Source organism: Procambarus clarkii, chromosome 1, assembly GCF_040958095.1.
Source record: "Procambarus clarkii isolate CNS0578487 chromosome 1, FALCON_Pclarkii_2.0, whole genome shotgun sequence".
In the NCBI taxonomy this organism is placed as follows: Eukaryota; Metazoa; Arthropoda; class Malacostraca; order Decapoda; family Cambaridae; genus Procambarus; species Procambarus clarkii.
This window is the reverse complement of record NC_091150.1, coordinates 24,620,998-24,643,911: the sequence shown is the minus strand read 5'-3', so window position 1 is coordinate 24,643,911 and position 22,914 is coordinate 24,620,998. Positions and strand designations below refer to the sequence as shown.

Here is a 22,914-nt window from a genome sequence, read left to right as displayed (position 1 = left end):
TTGCAGCACTCTTAGGGTCATCAATTTGTTCTTCACTGTTAGGGGAGGAACCCATTGATCCCTGACAACCATTTGCAGCACTCTTAGGGTCATCAATTTGTTCTTCACTGTTAGGGGAGGAACTCATTGATCCCCGACAACCATTTGCAGCACTCTTAGGGTCATCAATTTGTTCTTCACTGTTAGGGGAGGAACCCATTGATCCCTGACAACCATTTGCAGCACTCTTAGGGTCATTAATTTGTTCTTCACTGTTAGGGGAGGAACCCATTGATCCCTGACAGCCATTTGCAGCACTCTTAGGGTCATCAATTTGTTCCTCATTGTTAGGGGAGGAACCCATTGTTTCCCGACAACCATTTGCAGCACTCTCTTGGCTGTCAGTTTGCATGAGATCGTTGTCACCTTCCTCATCACCACCTGCTAATTCTTTTTCATTTCCTTCTTCCTCCTCTTCTTCTCGTTGTTCTTGATCAAGCCGACGCAAATCAAATTCAATTTCCTTTGCCAACTGCTTGTCCCCAGCTAGAATTTCTTTCACCTGAGGGATCAAAAGCATAAGTTAGAACATACAGTTACTAAAAACGTTACTTTTATTTAAAGTTATTACTTACTCAGATGCATCTGTTTTCTGGGGGAGCCTCTTGTGGCTCCTTGAAGCTATCTTGTCGCGAATGCAATTGCTACATTCTTGCAAAGCCACAAGCATGTGTAGTGTTTCATGCAAGAATATCTTCATTTGAATTAGTATTTAATTATAATAAAAACCTAGCATTGAATGTAATGAAACTGCTTTTTGGTTGATTTCCAGTGGCTCCCCATAACTATCTCACTGAGATTGCTTCAATCTGCTCGGTCCTATTAGTTGCAGAGTTTTGTTTGGCCTACCAGAGACTAGAGTGAGAACCTGGCCTCCTCATAAAGGCACAGAAAGCGAGTGAAATTCTGCTACCCATGCCAGGAAAATACCGAATGATAAGAGGTGACAATATCTGGTATTAGATGCCAGACAAGAAACAACCACGACAAAAACCCAACGTAGAATATAATGAAATGCCAATTTCTGGAGGAGCCCAGTTGCCTCCCTGAAGTTATCTTTCTGAGGTTGCATCTTACTAAAAGATCACATCAGTTGTGGATAGCTCTGTTTGGCCTACAAGGCACCAGAGTCAGAACCAGGCTTCCCTCACAGAAGCACAGAAAGCAGGTGATAATCCACCATTTCACCAGAAAGACTCCAGAAAGTCAGTGCAGTTTTACACACAACTCGAGAATTCATAGAAAAGCAACCCTCAAAAATTACCAAACAACTATCACAAACAAGTCACATGGAACAAGGGATTCATTCAAACGAGCTTGAAACTGTTTAGTATGGATTACCATCACCAAGCAACTCAGCCCTGGCTCCCTGCTGGCTCCTCAAGTTCGTTCTGATAAATAAACCCACAACAAACTGACAAAACTGGATGGAGAGGGTGTAGGCAGGGCCCCACCAGAATTCCTCCAGAAATTGGCATTTCATTACATTCAATGCTGGGTTTCTGGAAGGACCCCCTTGTGACTCCCTGAAGTTAATCTAACGACAGAGAACAAGAAATGGACTTACCAGGAGATGGGAGAGGCAGCAAGCACTTAAGACAAAGAGAAACCAGGCCAGGTGACACAGCCTAAAGCCACACATGACCGACTGGGCCCAAGAACACTAACCAAACACCAGGCTGCCAGTACCCCTGTTAGAATTCCAAAAACCCCGAGCTTGAATATCAGCCCAGGATATGTTACCTGGAGACCAAAGCTTTATATTTATAAACATTATGAACCCAAGGGTAGACCACAGGCTGATTAGATTTCAATGACACAGAGGACAACCTGGGAAATGCGAGCCTTAGAACAGGGAAACAAAAAACGGAAAGAACTAATAAGGAAACCACTGGAGGCTGAAGCTGAAGGAGGCAGGAGTCATACTGCAGCAAGCTCCTGGAATATAGAATTACCTAAGTATTGGGTACAGGTTGAGGGCTAAAGTGGTGTCCCAGGTTCCCAGGTTACATAAAGGTTAAAGGAAGTTTAAAAGCAAGTAAGATACAATAAAGTGAAAGTGAGTGAAAATTGCTGAGTTGGAAAAGTTTCTTTTCTATAACAAACTAATGCCAATAACAAACATGGCCACTGCCACCATGGAGAATGTAAACACACCAACAGGTGATTGTTTCCAAGGATTCTCACCGCAAGATATAAGGAAGGGAGGTTTTCTTGGCAAATTAGAGATAATTAAGGATATGCAAAAGCAGTATAAAGAAAAACTGCTTAAATTGGAAGAGGTCAATGAAGCTCTCAGGAGTGAACTTTGCACTCTAAAAGGAAGTATTTTTCAGCAAGGTAAGATTATTACTGCACTAACGGACAAGGTAACAAATCAGGAGAAACAAATCAAGGAACTAGTGACAGAAAATGAGGTATGGAAAGTGAAGAGTGGTGACTTGAAGAAATAAACAAGAAAATACTCATATGGTGAACAACTCCAAGGAATCCTGAGGGCTAACATAGAGTTAGGTAAGGATTTGCAACTGGAAACTTCATTGACAACTCAAATAGAGGAGGTTAACACTTTGCCTGGCTCGGCGCGCGTGCCCCAGCCCACCCCAAGGTCAGCCTAGCATTTCCTGTAAGAGCACAATTGCACTAAAATGAGTATATTCTCTTTAGGTTTCTCACCTCAATTTTCGTGCTACTCCTTTCATTTTGGTATGAAATTGTTTGCAATAAACTTCCCTGAAGAGATATATATACATATAAAGTAAAAATGCCCGGCATACAACCCGCAGCAAACCCAAAAATTGGCCAAGCGTTACTCGTGAGCGCACAAGAGCACTAAAATGTGCATACTCTCTTTAGCTTTCTCACCTCAATTTTCGTGCTACGTCTTTCATTTTGGTATGAAACTGTTTGCAATAGAATTCTCTAAAGGAATATATGCATATAAAGTAAAAAAAACTCAGAACTCTGGGTCGAAGGTGTCACTGACCCAACAGGCAGCATGACGGAGGCAGAAACAATGAGCGTCGCCCTGAGACGAGGGGACAGAGCAACCCTCAAACTCGCACAAAGCGAGAGGGGACCCCAGGGTCGTATCCATTGGACCTCGTGCACCCCCGCAGGAATTCCCAAGGCCCCTAGACTGGTATCGCTAAAGATAAGCCGAGGCCGGGTACTGCTAACCGGCACCCAAGACAACCAAACACACTGCTAAAACTGATCTCCCGGCACGTGTCCACTCACAGTGGGCCAAGCAGGGGGTACCGCCGAACAACAGGGAGCAAGACCCTAAAATAACAGGGGGAAAGGAACACAAAGGCAGACTCCCCCACCAGACAAAAGCAAAATAAAAAAACAAAAAACAAGAGAACAACATACCCAGGAGGAACAGAGCCGGCTGCTGTTATAGGTGAAAACTAGCTGCACAGTACCCTGTGCCCCTACTAGGGCAAAAACACCTCTAACCCCAAGGTAACAAGAGAGGAAAACCCCCAACACACTCGGGGAGGTCAATGCGACTTGTGGAAGATAACCCAAGCCCCTAGGGCAGTACTTACAGGGCGCTCAGGGAAGATAACCCTAAGCACATGCAGCCCGAGTACCTTGGAATAATACTCCCAGCTTGCATGCCACCGTAAGAGTAGTACTGGACACAATGTACAGCACAACAGAAAGAACCAGAGCTGGAGCCACAAGACCATGCCACTATCACATCAGTCGAAGAACTGATGGGTGGATCGCTGGCACGAGGGTCTGAGGCTCCCCCTTCCCCCTCCTGGACAGGGAGGGGGGGGGGGGAGGGCTGCGTAGACACCGGCATCGACCGTCCATTTCGTGGACAGGGAAATGAACCGAGATAGGCCGTCCACCAGGACATTGGACACTCTCTCCCTGGATATGAAGCACATGGAGAGCCAAACCCCGAGAAGCCAACAGACGAGCCTCTCGAAACAATCAGCCCCAAAGAGGCAAGGATTAAAGAGAACCCCCTCAGTTCAGGCAATGAACCACCGGAGAACAGTCCAAATGGAGTCGGATGGTGGAATCCCAAACAACCCGATACCTCCGAAGCGAAAGTCAAACTGGCGGGAACTCCTGCACTGTCATGTGAGCCCAACATAAGGATGCACTTCATCGCCCCTGGTCAGCTTGGTGAGCACTGGTCACAAAGCCAGTCGAGAGACAACTCATCAGTGAACACATTGAGCAAGGGTTCGGGCAGGCATCAAGGCACTGAACCCTGAAAACCCAGAAGTGGATGTCAGCGACACAGTAACCGTCACAAGGTCCCCGGAGGCCGAATCCAGCGATCGCAAGAGAAGCGGAAGGGGCATCCCTGAAGGAACCACAACAGACGCCGAAGCCAAACCTGACCCAGTGGGTAGACCAGCACGGAAAAATTCAAACTCCTGCACAACTGCTCGAGCAGTTGTGTTGAGCAAAAACAGCTGAGGGTGGGACCGCAGCTGCAGCAATGCCTCTAGAAGGAGAAACATGGAAGCGGTCCGAGAGTCCCAAACAAGACCCAACCAGGTTCGAATCTGGGACGGAACCAGATGGTACTTCCTCCATTTCACCAGGAACCCAAACCCGGTGAGTTGGGAACGAACCACATCTCTGGTGAGCATATATGCGGACCGACTGGGAGCCCACACCAGCCAGTCGTCGAGGTGGGCCAAAACCAAACCCCTAGCAGACGTACCTGCTTGATGGGGTTCTGGGAGTTCTTCTACTCCCCAAGCCCGGCCCGGGGACAGGCTCGACTTGTGAGAGTTTGGTCCACCAGGCTGTTGCTTGGAGCGGCCCGCAGGCCCACATACCCACCACAGCCCGGCTGATCCGGAACTTCTCTTAGAAAACAGTCCAGTTTTCTCTTGAAGATGTCCATGGTTGTTATGGTAATATTTCTTATAGTCGCTGGGAGGACGTTGAACAACCGCGGACCTCTGATGTTTATACAGTGTTCTTTGATTGTGCCTATGGCACCTCTGCTCTTCACTGGTTCAATCTTGCATTTTCTTCCATATCGTTCACTCCAATACGTTGTTATTTTACTGTGTAGATTTGGGACCTGGCCCTCCAGTATTTTCCATGTGTATATTATTTGGTATCTCTCTTGTCTCCTTTCTAGAGAGTACATTTGGAGAGCTTTGAGACGATCCCAATAATTTAGGTGTTTTATCTCGTCTATACGTGCCGTATATGTTCTCTGTATTCCCTCTATTTCAGCAATCTCTCCTGCTCTGAAGGGGGAAGTGAGTACTGAGCAGTACTCGAGGCGGGACAACACAAGTGACTTGAAGAGTACAACCATTGTGATGGGATCCCTGGATTTGAAAGTTCTCGTAATCCATCTGATCATTTTTCTGGCTGATGCGATATTTGCTTGGTTATGCTCCCTAAACATTAGATCGTCAAACATCATTACTCCCAAATCCTTGACATGCTGTTTTTCTACTATGGGAAGATTCGATTGTGTTTTGTACCCTGTATTATGTTTCAGATCCTCATTTTTGCCGTATCTGAGTACCTGAAATTTATCACTGTTAAACAGCCTAGATACTGGCGTTATTCCTGATATACTAAAAAAGCAGAGATAGCACCACTTCATAAAGGAGGAAATAAGGCAGAGGCAAAAAATTACAGACTGATAGCACTAACATCCCACATCATAAAAATTTTTGAGAGTGCGCTAAGAAGTAAGATCACAAAATACATGGAATCACAGCATCTCCATAACCCCGGACAACATGGGCGCTCTTGCCTGTCGCAGTTGCTGGACCACTAGCCCATCAACCGTGAAGAGCTCAGTCCCCCAGGGTACTGTGCTTGCTCCAGTACTTTTTCTCATCCTCATATCGGACATAGACAAGAACACAACCTATAGCACTGTATCATCCTTTGCAGATGACACTAGGATCTTCCTGAGAGTAGGCAACATAGAGGACACGGCAAACCTCCAGTCAGATGTAGATCAGGTCTTTCTATGGGCTACAGAAAATAATATGGTGTTTAACGAAGATAAGTTCCAGCTCATGCGCTATGGAAAAAATGAAAATATAAAAACGGAAACCACGTACAAAACTGAGGCAAATCATAACATAGAACGAAAAGGCAATGTAAAGGATCTGGGTGTACTCATGTCGGAAGACCTTACCTTTAAAGAACACAATAAAGTAGCCGTCACACTGCAAGAAAAATGACAGGTTGGATAAGAAGAACTTTTCACACTAGAGATGCTATACCGATGATGATACTTTTCAAAACGCTTGTGCTCTCTAGAGTGGAGTACTGCTGCACAATGACAGCCCCTTTCAAAGCTGGAGAAATTGCTGACCTGGAGAGCGTGCAGAGATCCTTTACTGCTAGAATCCACTCAGTAAAACATCAAAACTATTGGGACCGACTAAAGAGACTAAATGTGTACTCCCTGGAGCGCAGGCGGGAGAGATACATAATAATTTACACATGGAAAATATTAGAGGGGCTGGTCCCAAACCTGCACACAGAAATAACATCACATGAGACCAGAAGACATGGCAGGATGTGCAGAATACCCCCGTCGAAAAGCAGAGGTGCAACAGGTACTCTGAGAGAGAACTCTATCAATATCAGAGGCCCGAGACTGTTCAACACGCTTCCGCTACACGTAAGGGGCATAACTGGCAATCCCCTCACAGTGTTCAAGAGAGAACTGGATAAGCACCTCCAAAGGATACCTGATCAACCAGGCTGTGACTCATACGTCAGGCTGCGAGCAGCCGCGTCCAACAGCCTGGTTGATCAGTCCAGCAACCAAGAGGCCTGGTCGATGACCAGGCCGCGGGGACGCTAAGCCCCGGAAGCACCTCAAGGTAACCTTAAGGTAAGGTAAGGTAACATCATGTTATTTTCTGCTGCCCAATCGAAAACTTTGTTGACATCTGCTTGTAGTTTTTCAATGTCTTCAGCAGAGGTAATTTTCATGCCGATTTTTGTGTCTTCTGCAAAGGATGACACGAAGCTGTGACGTGTATTTTTGTCTATATCAGATATGAGAATAAGGAACAGTAGCAGTGCAAGGACTGTACCTTGAGGTTCAGAGCTTTTAACCTCGCTTGGACTCGATTGTACCTGATTGACTGTTACTCTTTGTGTTCTGTTCGACAGGAAATTGAGTATCCAGCGTCTTACTTTTCCAGTTATTCTCATTGACCCATTGACACAGACGGGTTACCACGACCCGGGTAAGATGTGAGAATATGCGAGATGCCAGATTCAAACCAAAAGGAAGGCAACGAAAGCGGTAAGCCTGACACTCCACCATAAAACTTAACCAATCTCCGAACCCCGGATGAATAGGAATGTACCAATACGTGTCTCTGAAGTCCAGGGACACCATCCAGGCACCCGGCTCTAACAGAAGTGGGCCTGAGGGGGCAAGGAATCCAGGGGTTCAGATGGGACAAGTTCAGAATGCACCTCAGATCCGCACAGTCCCATTTCAGCACTGGAAACAGGCGGGAAACCTACCTGAGGGACGGGGTTGTTCCGACCATGCCCAAAAGCACCCACTCCAAGATGACCTGATGAAGCGCAGGGGACGAAGCCAACCCTGTGAGCCCCAAACCCCCTGAAGGAGGAGCCACCCAATGCCACCACAGGCCGGATAAAACAACCGAAAATGCACATAAATCGTGGGACCATGAGCGAGCAAACAGAGCGAGCCTTTGCCCCATTTCCATGTCAATGGGGCGAACAGCGAAAGGGCCAACGCCCCATACGAAGCCGACCGTTGAACAGAGCGATCACCACACTGACTACACAATGCCGGCTCCGAAGGCAACGTTGGCTCAGAAGCTTGCACCAATGGGCCCACCTCGACCAGCACAACCCCTGAGCCCTGGCACGACCCTTCCAAAAAGAACGAGAATGGTCTCAACGGGGAACCAACAAGTCTGACATAGGACGACAACCAGACAAAGCCACCTACAAAAACTGTGTGACAGCAGCCTCCAGAAACAGCAACGGATAAAACAGAAATGTAAACCTAAACGGAGCCCAAGCGGATTTCAAAGAGAAGGTGAGTGCAGCCTGACAGCTTGCAAGGCAAGAAGCAAAGAACAGAGATACTGCCCCTTTCAGGATAGGCACAAGCAGCTTCAACAGTGCGGTCGACACCCAAGCCGCTGAGGACAGCACCCCAGATGAAGGCCTGGCACTCAACGTCTCCACATCCTCCTCAAGCCAGGCAAAAGACAGCTCAAGAGGGGAAAAGAAGCGCAAAACCAAAGCCAAATGCCCACGGGTGCACAAATCCTCTGCAACCAAGGATGCCAAAAGGGAAGGAACCTGCACGTACAGTTGCATAAGGCCAACATCCCGAGAAAGCACAAGGGTGCACAAGCACACATTAAGGCGTACAATCCCCCCCCCCCCCATTCCAGGTAAACCTGCAGAATGGTAGACGTTTCTCGCCACTCAAGCATGTGGGACCGACAGAACTCATGCCACACCCGCACTGAAAAGAAAAGCGAAGTCTGCCAGCCAGGATGACTCCGGAACCTCCAAACACACACAATACTGGGAAGAAGAACCGAACTCAAATAAGGATGGATCCATACCAGAGGCGGAATACGGATCTCGCAGGAGGTATGCAGCAAGACCCTCCCGAACCTCCCGTGCGGAGATACGAGAGGCAGAAAATTTCCGGAAGGACGGGGCCGAGGTACTAACGGGGCCCAGGAAGCGAACCTGGGGAGGAGCTGAAGCCATTTCATACTCATACAGGGAAGGAGGGGTATGAAAATCCCTTCCCCTGCAACAACAAGCCCCGCGAAGAGAGCACTAATACCCAAGCAGAGTCAAAGTGGGCCCCAAAGCTCCCAGGTTGACTCCTCTCCCACCCGGGATCCCCCAAATCGGGACCTGGGGCAGAGCAGTCCTCCATACCCTCTATCCCTGAATTAAAGGCAGAGTCCAGGGGAAAGGCTGAAAAGAAGGGAGCCTACTAATGGGACTCAGAAGCCTCAGTAGGAGGAACTGGCTCGAATGCCTCCATCCCCATCATTAATGGCGCAGCCCCTGAAGCTGCCCGAGTCTCATTACCAACTAAACCCGACTCTGAAAGCCTCAGATGCTAGGGGGCCAGAAGCAGGGGCGAGGTGCAGGAAGAACAACAGGGAAAGGACCAGGGAGCGTAGACTGAACCAAAGTCGAAGCGACTAACTTCCCCCAGATCCGGGGCCCTATAACCAAAGCAGGGCAGCCGCGGGGCACCTGGGTTGGAAACCAACCTAACACATTGCAGCAACCTAAACCTAGCATGCAATGCGGGTGCTGCCTGTACTCTATCAGAAATGTCATCAGAACAGTACTGGAGAACAAGCAGAGAACACGAGTCGCAACACTCCGGATCAAAGGTGTCGTTCACCCAACAGGCAGCATGACGGAGGCAAAAGAGGTGACTATCACCCCTGAGACAAGAGCACACAGCAACCTTCAAACTCACACAAGGCGGGTTGGAACCCAGAAGACGTATTCATTGGTCCACCGAGTCCCGACAGGGTTTTCCAGGGCCCGTAGGCTGACCACTTCAGGAAGCCCAGGCAAGATGTTCTAACCGGTTTAGACCCAAAGCTAACAAAGGGAAGATCAAAACACTTAAACCCCAGCGGTGTGTACGATCATGGGGACACTAGCAGAGGGCCACCAAAATATTATAAGTGGAACTATAGCCACATCAGGCAGACCCCCACCAGGAAAGAAAAAAACAGTGCAAAAGTACAATGTCCCCAGAGGAAACAAAAACCGGCCGCCGCATAGGTAGGCTGGCAGCACAACATCTTGACAACCCAAACAGCACGATACCACTCCCTTCCCAAGGTCAATTAAGGGACACAAAACCGCAGCTAGCCCCAAGGGCGGGGTAAATGCAGAGCAGTAAGAACCCCCACGGAAATTATCTAGGTGAGAAAGAGCTGTAGAAGAAGCAAAAGTAGTAGATAAAATTGTTGGTCTCGTGGAAGGTCTTACAACCATAAAGACAGTGTGCGACTACAGGAGAATAGGCAGATATGTAAAAGGGAAAGATCGACCTTTGAGGATCACCCTAAATGGTGCCAAACAGATGGAAGAAGTACTAAGGAATGCTAGAAAATTACAAAGTGATGAGGATGGGAAAGTGTGGTCGTTAAAACGAGATCTTTCAAAAGAAGATAGAGAGAAGCTGAAACTGAACCTCGCCAAGGCAAAACGTTTAAATGAGAGCAGGAATGAAGAAGAAATAATTTTTTTTTTCTACAAAGTGATAGGGGTAGGCAGACCAGAAAAGTGGTACATAAAGGCAAACCAACAAAATCATTAGAGAAAGGGGGAAAATAAGAAGAGGGGAACAAGTTCCTGAAGATTGCATACACCAACATAGATGGAGTAAGATCAAAGATACTGGAGTTAAGTGATGTAATGCAGCTGCAGACACCAGACATTGTTGAACTTACGGAGACAAAACTTGAAGATGTTATTTTAAATGAGGTCATATTCCCAAGGGGCTACTCAATTTGGAGACGGGACAGAAAAATTAGGAAAGGCGGTGGCGTTGCTGTGCTGGTGAAAGAACACCTAAAGGTGAACGAAATAATGACTGCCAATCCACAAGAAATTGACATAATAGCACTAGAGATCTGCCATGAGGATGATAAACTAGTGCTCATAAATGCATATAGTCCACTGCTAAGCAGCACATGGTCAAAGGAGGAGCTAGATAGTAAACAAGAAGGTCTTATTACAATAATGAGAGAGATCATAGCGAGAGCGGATAACGATAGGTCACGACTGTTGATAGTAGGCGACTTCAACTTGAAAGCCATAGACTGGGAAGCATATGAAGCTAAAACAGAAGATTTTTGAACCTGTAAATTTGTAGACCTCATCCTGGAAACATTCTTGTATCAACATGTTAAACAAGCTACAAGGATGAGGGAAGGGGACGTTCCCTCCGTGCTAGATTTGATATTTACCAGGAAGGAGGAAGAAATATTTGACATTCAGTACCTTCCTCCCTTGGGTAAAAGTGACCATGTCATTTTGGGAATAAAGTATTCAATGCATTATAATCTAGAAGAAAATATGAAGGTTGATGCAATTGAAAAACCTGACTTTGGGTGAGGACATTATGGCAACCTTATAAAAATTTTTAGTGAGTATAATTGGACAGACTTGTTGCTGGGCAAGGAAGTGAATGAGATGCATGTCAAGTTTTGTGAAATATATGATAAAGGCACAAATTTTTTTTATACCAAAACAGAGAAGCAGAACTAGGAAACAGGATTGGTTGAACAGAAAGTGCGAGAGGGCTAGAGACCAAGAGACACAAAAATGGAATCAATACAGGAAGAGGCCAAACCCCCAAACATACCAGCGATACAAAGATGCGAGAAACAACTACAGGGCAGTGAGGAGAGAGACAGAAAGAAATTTTGAAAAAGGGATTGCAGACAAATGTAAAACAGAACCAGGTCTATTCTATAAATTCATAAACAACAAATTGCAGGTAAAGGATAATATTCAGAGGTTGAAAATGGGAAATAGATTCACGGAAAATGAAAAGGAAATGTGTGAAACATTAAACGAAAAGTTCCAAAGTGTGTTTGTACAAAATGAAATCTTCAGGGAACCAGACACAATAAGAATTCCAGAGAACAACATAGAGCACATAGAGGTGTCTAAGAGACGAAGTGGAAAAAATGCTCAAGGAGCTAAATAAGAACAAATCAGTTGGTCCAGATGGAGTTTCACCATGGGTTCTGAGAGAATGTGCACCTGAGCTCAGCATTCCACTTCAACTGATTTTTCAGGCATCCCTGTATACAGGAGCTGTAGCTGATGTGTGGAAAAAGGCTAACATAGTTCCAATCTACAAAAGTGGAAGCAGGGAAGATCCCCTTAATTATAGACCGGTATCATTGACAAGTGTAATAGTCAAAATATTGGAAAAAATAATTAAAACTAAATGGGTAGAAAACCTGGAGAGAAATGATATAATATCAGACAGACAGTATGGTTTTCGATCTGGAAGATCCTGTGTATCAAATTTACTCAGTTTCTATGATCGCGCAACAGAGATATTACAGGAAAGAGATGGTTGGGTTGACTGCATCTATCTGGACCTAAAAAAGGCTTTCGACAGAGTTCCACATAAGAGGTTGTTCTGGAAACAGGAAAATATTGGAGGGGTGACAGGTAAGCTTCTAACATGGATGAAAAATTTTCTGACTGATAGAAAAATGAGGGCAGTGATCAGAGGCAATGTATCGGACTGGAGAAATGTCACAAGTGGAGTACCACAGGGTTCAGTTCTTGCACCAGTGATGTTTATTGTCTACATAAATGATCTACCAGTTGGTATACAGAATTATATGAACATTTCTGGGGGGAGCCCCGTCGGCTCCCCAGAGCTTTACCAGGTTGATATGCTAATGTCAGACTTTGGCATCAGTCATGTGTATGGAGTTCTAGGGCCTACCGGGGACCACGGCCAGAACCTGGCCCCCTCAGAGAGGCAAGGGGAGCAATGGCCTATAGAAAACCCCGTGTGGTTGGAAGCATTCTATGTCTGCCATCGACTGGGTCAAGCATCCAGAAAGGTAAGCATTCCAAAACAAACCCCTATTCTGGTGAAAATTGCTACCTAAAGCCGAACTAGTGGATAGAACTCTTCAACAGAAAACAAGGAAACTAGTATGACGTCATACGTCACCGCGCCGCTGTCTGCGCAGCTCCCCCCTCCCCGGGAGAGGGAAGGGGGCGCCCCAGACCTCCCACGCCGGCTATCCACCCATCAGTTCTTCGGCTGATGCTATAGGCACCGGTTATGTGCTCCGGCTCCAGTGGTTGTTTCAGCACTGTACCTAGAGTGTGGTGTCTGTTTTCTAGGTGGTGCGTGAACTGGGAATGATTCTCCAGTACTCGGGCTGCATGCGCCTAGGGTTCCTTTCCCTAGGTGCCCTGTAAGTACTGCCCTTGGGGCTTGGGGCCACCTTCCACAAGTTCCTTGGGTCCTGCCCCTGCTTGGCCGTTTACTGCTTGGTTTTCGGCCGCTCTTTGTGTGCTTGGGTGTTCTGTCTCCCTTGTTCGCCTTAGAGTAAGGGGCAGTTTTGCACTGGTGGGGCGCAGGGTACTGTGCAGCTTGTCTTTACCAATCATGGCGGCCGGCTGTGTTCCGCTTGGGTACGCTGTCCTCTTGCGGGGTTTTCTTTTTCTTTTTGTTTATCTACCTGGTGGGGGGGTCTGCCTTCGTTCTTGCCCCTTGTGTCCCTTGTGTTCTGAGTATTTACTGGTGGTACCCCCTGCTAGGTCCTCGTGAGTGTACACGTCCCGGGGGTTCAGCTCTTAGAAAGTTGTTTGGTAGCTTTGGGTGCCGGTTAGCAGTACCCTGCCTGGGATTACCTGAGCGCGAGTCCTTTTATAGTAAACGCTCGGGACCCTGGGAAACCCCTGGGGGCACGCGGGTCCGATGGATGTGACCCCAGAGTCCCCCCCACGCTTCCAGCGAGTTTGAGGGTTGCTTTCACCCTTTGTCTCTGGGTGACTCTCTGTTTTGCCTCCGTCTGCTGCCTGTGGGGTCGGTGACACCTTCGACCTGGAGTCCTGCGAGTTTGGTTGCTCGTTGTAGCTCGGTTACCCAGTTGTGCTGACTAAGCGGGTGCGGGCAGCAGGGGCATTGCACTTGAGACTTGGTGGTGGCAACGTTCTCGTGGTTTCCTCCCCAGGAGCCCTGGGGCTGCCCCATTTTAGTTCGTTTTGGGACTTGGGGGTGTTGGTTGCTTCGGTTCCATCCACGCCCCCTTGTCTTTCCCCTGGATCACCCTTCCTGCCTGCATCCGGTTCCTTACCGTCTGTAGGTTCGGGGCGGGGTTTTTGATGGTGTTGAGACTCGGGCAGTCTTGGGGAATATCCCTTCCGGGGTAGTGACGGGGGCATTTGAGCCTGTTCCTCCAGCCGTGTTGTACGAGTCTGCCAGTGGGCTCCCTTCCTTAGTGTTTTCACGGCTGCCTCGGTTTTCTGGTACGGCCAAGGCTTTTGGGGAACGGCTCGGCCCCGGGGCCTGTCGTGTAGGTTCCCGGGGCTGGGGAGGGGCTGACTTGGGGGGCCTTGGCCCCGTTGGACCCCGTGGGGTTTTTTTTCCCCCTGTAGGCAGGACTTCTGGTTACGCGGAGTGGGGTCTTTCCTCCCCGCTCGCCGTACGTGCTGTTGGGCGTCGGCCCCTCCCCAGGCTCGGTTCCTTGGCCTTTGAGTCGGTTGGTTCCGTCCTGTGGGTGGATGTTTCCTCCCGCCCTTTTTTGGGACAGTGTTTTCGTCATGTTTCCCCGTTCGATGGGGTTCTACGTGACTTCTGATCTCGGGTGTGCCTGCACCTTTGTGTGCCTTCGGGACTAGTGTTGGCTTCTGTGTTCTCGAGAGTACGGGAAGATTTTTCGCTACTTCCCACATTATTGGAACGTCTGTCGGCTCCTCGCCGTTTTGGGCTACTTGTGGGCCGTTTTGGGCTACTTGTGGGCCGGTTGGGCTACTTGTGGGCCGGTTGGGCTACTTGTGGGCCGGTTGGGCTACTTGTAGCCCTGTTGGGCTACTTGTCGCCCTGTTGGGCCACTTGTCGCCCTGTTGGGCCACTTTTCGGCCTGTTGGGCCACTTGTCGCCCTGTTGGGCCACTTGTCGCCCTGTTGGGCAACTTGTCACCCTGTTGGGCCACTTGTCGCCCTGTTGGGCCACTTGTCGCCCTGTTGGGCCACTTGTCGCCCTGTTGGGCCACTTGTCGCCCTGTTGGGCCACTTGTCGCCCTGTTGGGCCACTTGTCGCCCTGTTGGGCCACTTGTCGCCTGGTTGGGTTCCTTTTTGGGCTCTCTTTGCTTCTTTGGCCGGTTTTATTGTTCCTGCTTCCTCTTTTGGCTACTTTTCTAGTGCAGTAGTCCTGGTTGGCGCCTTCCCGCAGAGAGGGTTGTGCGGTTCGGCCAGCGTGTCATGCGCATGCACCGTGGAGTTTGTTTTGGTCTGGGCGGTGTTTCAGTGCTAGTGTTTTGCGCCCTTTTTGCTACAGTGCTTCGCCTCTCGTTCTTCTCCCTGGCTGCGGTATGTGCCCCTTCGCTCCGGGGGTGTCCTGGTTAACAGTTGTGGGGAGGACGCCGCGATTTTTCCTGTGTCATGGGTGTGGGCCGCCTCCTTCGCCTCTCCCTGCTCTCCTGCAGGTCCGGCAGGGTCTGGCTCTGGCGTCTTCACCTGGCGGTGCTCCCAGGTTCTTCTGGGCACGGTTGAGTCGTGTCAAGTTCGTGCCACCGTTCGCCAGGTGAGTTTCTGCGGTCTGGCGTCTTTTGGCAGGGCGCTGGATGCGATGTTGTTTATATACCTGTCTTTATTTAGGTATATTTTTGTATGACTGAGACCATTCGCACACCAGTGACTGTCCCTTTTTCAACCCTTCCTGTCCCCCTCATGTGCATGTCCAACCTATGCTAGAGTCATTCAGGGGACCCACCTTTTTTCATGTTGTGAGGTGTGGGGGTTGTAGGGTTGGTTCTGTACTCACCTGGTAAGGCTCCTGGCTGTGCTTGCAGGGTTTGAGCTCTGGCTCTTGGGTCCCACCTATCTGGTAGAACTTGCGGGATAGTACCAGTGGAGAGCAGTGGTGCTATAGGCACAATTGGGGAACACTGTATTACCATCAGAGGTCTGTGGTTGTTACACGACCTACTTGCGAGCATAAGCCTTCTTGCTGGTTCATCCGTGGACTTCCAGGGCACACTAGCCTGTTTTCGTATAGCAGTTCCGGCCCATCCTGGTTGTGGGGGTATGTGGGTCGGCGGGCCACTCCTAGCAGCTGCCTGGTGGGCCACCCTCTGGCCGGTCTAGCCTGGCCTTGGGCCGGGCTTGGGGTGTAAAAAGAGCTCCCAGTACCTCTTCCAGCAGGTATCGAGCGGGGTTACTCCGCCGTCGGTCGCCTGGTGCAGGTTTCTGGGCCTGCTGGGTTTTTGTCGTGTCTCCGTTGGCCCTGTCTGGGGTCTGCCTGCTCCGTTTCTCTGCCTTTGCAGAAGGGAGTTGCTATTTACATGTTGCATGTTGCGGTGGTGCCTGTTGCTGCTGCTGCACGTGTGCATTGGTACCGTGTTTCACGGTGGCGTGTCCTTGTTCCTGTGTCCGGTTATGGTGTGGCATTTTGCTGCTGTTTTGTGCCTGGGGATTGCGTGGGTTTTTTTCTGTCCCTGCCTGATTGTCCACCCCTGGTTGTTATCCTGGGGCTTTTGTGCTTCTGCTCTTTCTTCCTGCCTCCTCTGCAGCAGGGGTGTTCTGCGTGTGTTCTTGGGCATTTTTCAGCCTGTGTCCTGTGATGTGCTTCTTTGTCTCAGTCTATTGCAGTTGTTCGCACCCCTTGGTTCGGGTACTGTTCTGGCGGCGACCCTTCCGCCTTCTTTGGTTTCCTAGCTTGCCCTGCCGTTTTTTTTTTTTGGGGGGTCTTGCGATGTCTCGCGTCGGACCCGTCGTTTCTGAACTCCTGGTGGGCTTGCATGCTTTGGGGAGTTTTTCTGTTCAGCAGACGTTCCATCTTCTTGTGCCGCTTGGGTTTCGGTGGTCGCGCCCGAGATCTTCCCGCGGCTCCGTCTTTTCCTGGGCTCGGAGGGGCCTTGTCGGGGCTGCTTATGTTCTGCCTCGCGGTCTCGCCTCCGGTTGGTGGTCGGGTGACTTCGTGGTAGGTGTCCCACCTGCGTGCTTCTCTTGGTGGCAGTATGGGGTATTTTGGCGGTCCTTCCTTTTCCTGTCCCTTCTTAGGTGGTTACTCTTGTTAGCTTGGTTTACTCTCGGCTTGGTTTTCTGGTGGGGGTTGGGGGCCGTCGTCTTGCCACATACTGTCGCCTCTTTTCGTGTGGCGCTGGCGGAGCCGCTTCAGCTTGCTTTCGGTCTTGGTGTGGCTTCTGCACCGTTAGTAAGCTGTCTTGTGCGTCGTTTCACCTGCGGCCTGTTCGTGCGCCGCTTGCACCATCCTGGTCTCTGGTCAGCGTGCTCTGCCTTCTCCTCGGTTGGTAGTGCCCCTTCGGTTCCGGTGTGTTTTTTCGTCGGCTCTTTCCTTTTGGCCTTTGCCTCTGGGGGTCGAGTCGCTGAGTTTTCTTGCTCCTTCGGTTTTAGCGTTTTGGTTGTTCGGTGGCAGCAGTCTCCATCTTTTCTGGCGCGGGGTGGGGCTGCTGCGTTCTGCAGGGGTCCAGGGTTTGTTGGTGCTTCGTTGGTCGGGCCGGGGGTGTGTCGTGTTTTGTGTTCAGTGTCGGCCCTCCGCTGTTGTTTGCGTGCCACGGCGTTTGGGTCCGGAGCGTGTTTCGCGTTGATCCGGTTCTGTTCTTCCCGGTTCGTGGGTGATGGTGTCCCGGGTGGTCAGCCGTGTTCTTGCGGCTAAGCTGCCTGTGTTCTTCCCTCATGCCTGTGGCGTTTGTGGCTTCGCTGCTCTCGCTGCCGTCTGGGCGACGTGGCCTTGCGGTCTTTCGGGCATGGATTTTTGGTGTTCGTGCGGGGGCCTTGCTGCTTGTTGTTCTCGTGTTCCCGGGACTTTTCGGGGCTGTGGCGCCTTGGGTTGGCGTTTGCTGCCGGTTGTCTCGCTTCCGTGGGGGGTGCGTGGGTTCTGCCTCCTGATTCTGTCCCTTTGACCTTCCTCTGTGGGTAGTTAGCTCCGGGAAGCCGACGAGGCTCCCCCCAGAAAACCAGCGTTGAATGATATGAAACGCCATTTTCTGGGTGAGACCCGGAGGCTCCCCGGCAACCCTCCCTCCCTCCGGTCGGTGGTTTTTCGCGTGTTTTGACATCCAGCCTCAGAACTGATGGATGGATAGCCGGCGTGGGAGGTCTGGGGCTCCCCCTTCCCCCTCCCGGGGAGGGGGGAGCTGCGCAGACAGCGGCGCGGTGACGTATGACGTCATACTAGTTTCCTAGTTTTCTGTTGAAGAGTTCTATCCACTAGTTCGGCTTTATGTAGCAATTATCACCAGAATAGGGGTTTGTTTTGGAATGCTTACCTTTCTGGATGCTTGACCCAGTCGATGGCAGACATAGAATGCTTCCTACCACACGGGGGTTTCTATAGGCCATTGCTCCCCTTGCCTCTCTGAGGGGGCCAGGTTCTGGCCGTGGTCCCCAGTAGGCCCTAGAACTCCATACACATGACTGATGCCAAAGTCTGACATTAGCATATCAGCCTGGTAAAGCTCCGGGGAGCCTCCGGGTCTCACCCAGAAAATGGCGTTTCATTACATTCAACGCTGGTTGTTTACTGATGATGCTAAGATAATAGGAAGGATAAGAAACTTAGATGATTGTCATGCCCTTCAAGATGACCTGGACAAAATAAGTATATGGAGCACCACTTGGCAAATGGAATTTAATGTTAATAAATGTCATGTTATGGAATGTGGAATAGGAGAACATAGACCCCACACAACCTATATATTATGTCAGAAATCTTTAAAGAATTCTGATAAAGAAAGAAATCTAGGGGTGGTTCTAGATAGAAAGCTATCACCTGAGGATCACATAAAGAATATTGTGCGAGGAGCCTATGCTACACTTTCTAACTTCAGAATTGCTTTTAAATACATGGATGGCGATATACTAAAGAAATTGTTCACAACTTTTGTTAGGCCAAAGCTAGAATATGCAGCGATTGTGTGGTGCCCATATCTTAAGAAGCACATCAACAAACTGGAAAAGGTGCAAAGACATGCTACTAAGTGGCTCCCAGAACTGAAGGGCAAGAGCTACGAGGAGAGGTTAGAGGCATTAAATATGCCAAAACTAGAAGACAGAAGAAAAAGAGGTGATATGATCACTACATACAAAATAGTAACAGGAATTGATAAAATCGATAGGGAAGATTTCCTGCGACCTGGAACTTTAAGAACAAGAGGTCATAGATATAAACTAGCTAAACACAGATGCCGAAGAAATATAAGAAAATTCACTTTCGCAAACAGAGTGGTAGACGGTTGGAACAAGTTAGGTGAGAAGGTGGTGGAGGCCAAGACCGTCAGTAATTTCAAAGCGTTATATGACAAAGAGTGCTGGGAAGGCGCGACACCACGAGCGTAGCTCTCATCCTGTAACTACACTTAGGTAATTATGCAAGGCCAGTACTCACAGGGTGCCCAGGGATGGATGCCCATAAGTGCATGCACCCACGGCACTGATGAGGAACACTTGGCCACCACACACAATAACACAGGAGAGGTCGCTACGAAGGCAAAACACCGCCTTGGAAATCGAGGCCAGAGAAGACGTCCGTCTCGGTCTACATTAGCTGACGAACTGGAGTGCTGAGTAGCCGGTGCGGGGACGTCCGGGGGCTCTCCCATTCCCCTCTCGGGGAGGGGAGGGCTGCACAGACGAGTGGCACGCCAGTGAAGTGTGACGTTTACTTGTTTCCTCTGGAGTGGAGGGAGTTTTACCCCTTCTTTTCGGTTTTTAATTGTTATTTTCTTACCATGTGGGGTTTGTTTTGTTGTGCCTATCTTTCTGGGTACCTAACCCGTGTTGGTGGCAGATAAGGAAAACCCCCAACCATGGGAGGGGGGGTTCCAGTGCCATTGCTCCCTGAAACCTCTCTGAAGGGGCCAGGTTCTGGCTCGTGGATCCTGGTAGGTCGAACTCCATAGACTAATGCCCCATTTTAATATATCACACATTAGTCCAATAGCTCCAGGGAGCCGTAGGGGCTCCCACAGAAAATGAGTAATATCCAGTATAAAATGTATTTTTAAGTTTATATTTTTTAGGTGTATGGAACAGATCAATTCAATTGACATTATTTCTTATGAGAAAATTCGTTTTGGTGAATGAACCGTCTCTTGGAACAGATTACATTCGTAGACCAAGGTTCCACTCTATTTATAACATTTTTGGAGTAATGGCGGGCAGGGAGGTAGAGGTCAAGAATTTTCACACATGGGCTAATGGTGTTCACTCAGATTTAGGTTTTACCATGGAATCTAGCCCTAAGGAGCTGCCTTTCCTCGACACCTATGAATATCTGGACAGAGAAAAGGGACTCCAAACTAAAGTGTTCCACAAGGATTCTAACTTGCATTCTTATCTCTTATATACTTCCTGTCATCCAACATCCTTCAAGGGATATCTTCCCTATTTGTTAGGCATCTGAATAAAGCAGATAACAAGTGAGGACCACGAACTCAAAAAGGATTTGGATATGCTATGGTCGTTTTCCAGTGACAGAAGATACCGAGAAAAGATCCTACAGGAAGCAGCAAAAAAACGTTCGGGGCTACATAGGCAGGATCTTCTGAGGACCAGACGGCAGCTTATCCCCCTCTCCAGGTTGGTGCTCCCGACAACGTATAACTTATATTCTTACGGCATCAAGAACCTACAGGTAGGAGATAAACAAATTTTGGCAGTTGATGGAGGGTACCTTTAAGGAGCGCCTAGCATGGCAACATATCTCTCTGGACTCCCCCTCCCCCCCCCTCCCCTCTGAGAGCCTGGAAAAGGGGAGCCTCCTTCCAGGTTATGCTAGAAAGGACATGTTTCCCTGCTCATCCACCCACAGTAGAAAGTGGAAGACCTGGAGTAAGAACCCAACCTATTCTAACCTAACCTAATATTCCTATCCTGAAGCAGACAGCTGTGACAGCCGACCTTGGTGTACCATAAACGTTAGACACACGAGCCACTCTGAAAAGACCCTTGACTCACCTAAGGTGAAGCCACCTCAAGCAAGGAGGACCTCTAAGGAAGCAAGCCCTGAACACACCAGAAAAGAGAACTTTGACAATACAAGGGCAGCACTAGGGAGCACCCAGGAAAATAAGCCCCAAGCACATGCAGCTCCAAGTGCTCTAGACACCATGCTCACACTAAAGGCAAAGTTCCAAAAGCACTTAGCTGAAGCAGAGTGCACCCTGTGCAACTGACAAGCAACCCACAAACCATACTGCAGTGAAGTGTTGCTACCACATCAGTGTAACAGCTGAGGGCTCAAGCCATGCATGGGTCTGGCTCCTTCTTCCCCTGCCATCTTTTCAAACTTGTGGGGTGTGGTGGAGCAAATGAGCACGTGCTAGTTTCAAGTGATCCGATCGCTTGTTTAGGCTTTGGCGAGGCTTCGGTCTCTACGGAACTGAGCAGTTGCCTGTTTTGATGGGCTGACTTTCTGGATGCTTTTCCCAATTAGGTGACAGTCTGTCATCTGCTCTTTGCACCTCTTTGAGGGGGCCTGATTCTGGCTCTGGTCCTTGGTAAGCCTAAAAATTCTACAACTGATATAACATATTTGTTAGGAGCCATCTCATTGAGAAAGAATCAGGGAGCCAGAAGTGACTCCCCCTGGAAGACAATACAGTACTGTATTAGCAAAAACAGGAAATGGTACAACTGATGAAAATGACTTTACATAATAAACTTACAATTCAGATTTTACAATCTGAAAGTCTGGAAACTGGACTTTCGTGTTTCAAAATTTTGGAGGGAAAATTTAGTGGCCAGATTTGAACCAATGTTTAGAAGGATCTGCTATATGGAGGTGAAGATTTACTGAACATTGAAATCCTTGGAAGAACATCATTACATGCTTACCTCATTTTTGTAATCCCTCATAATCTCCTTCAGATAGAGCAAAAGATGTTTCATCAGTGGTGAACGATGCTTTTCCAGCTTGTGTTTGACAGCAATTAAGATGGGAACAATATTTTCAATTACATTTCTCTTCACCACCTAGAGAAAAAATGTGCATTAGCCATAATATTAAAACTTGTTTTAATGGTACAGTACTACCGAATTTCTCTCACTCTTTAACCCCTGCACTGTGCCAGTCGACATATTAAGGGGTGTCAGGCAACATGTGATTATGTGAGTACCGTATATCATAAGATTCATAACTTCCATGCATACAAATAACACACATTTGCTTCCTCAGGCCTCCAGTAATCATTTCCCCATCTTGAAAAACCTGCATTGAAAGTAATGAAACACCATTTTCTGGGTGAGCCCTAGAGACTCCCTGGAGCTTTGCACCTTTTCCAGTTTGTTGATGTACTACTTAAGATATGGGCACCACACAACCGCTGCAAATTCTAGCTTTGGCCTAACAAAAGTCGTGAACAATTTCTTTAGTATATTGCCATCCATTTATTTAAAAGCAATTCTGAAGTTAGAAAGCGTGGCATAGGCTCCTCGCACAATATTCTTTATGTGGTCCTCAGGAGATAGTTTTCTATCTAGAACCACCCCCTAGATCTCTTTCTTTATCAGAATTCTTTAAAGATTTCTCACATAATATATAGGTTGTGTGGGGTCTATATTCTCCTATTCCACATTCCTTAACATGACATTTATTAACATTAAATTCCATTTGCCAAATGGTGCTCCATATACTTACTTTGTCCAGGTCTTCTTGAAGGGCATGACAATCATCTAAGTTTCTTATCCTTCCTATTATCTTAGCATCATCAGCAAACATGTTCATATAATTCTGTATACCAATTGGTAGATCATTTATGTAGACAACAAACATCACTGGTGCAAGAACTGAACCCTGTGGTACTCCACTTGTGACATAACTAAATGGGTAGAACACCTGGAGAGAAATTATATAATATCAGACAGACAGTATGGTTTTCGATCTGGAAGATCCTGTGTATCGAATTTACTCAGTTTCTATGATCGAGCAACAGAGATATTACATGAAAGAGATGGTTGGGTTGACTGCATCTATCTGGACCTAAAAAACCAGCGTTGAATGTAATGAAACACCATTTTCTGGGTGAGCCCCGGAGGCTCCCTGGAGCTTATCAGGCTAATCTGTTATATTAGACCGGGATATAAGCTAAGGAGTTCAGACCTACCAGGGACCTAAAAAA

General features: G+C 48.4%; 1 protein-coding gene across 1 annotated transcript in view; it reads right to left on the bottom strand.

Moving 5' to 3' along the window:
* Cap-D3 (Chromosome associated protein D3) overlaps positions 1-22,914 on the bottom strand; it is a 276,731-nt gene that overhangs the window by 5,836 nt on the left and 247,981 nt on the right. The window contains 3 exon segments of the mRNA XM_069323213.1: positions 2-541; positions 21,632-21,769; positions 22,434-22,631. Coding sequence (XP_069179314.1) covers positions 2-541; positions 21,632-21,769; positions 22,434-22,631 — 876 coding nt within the window.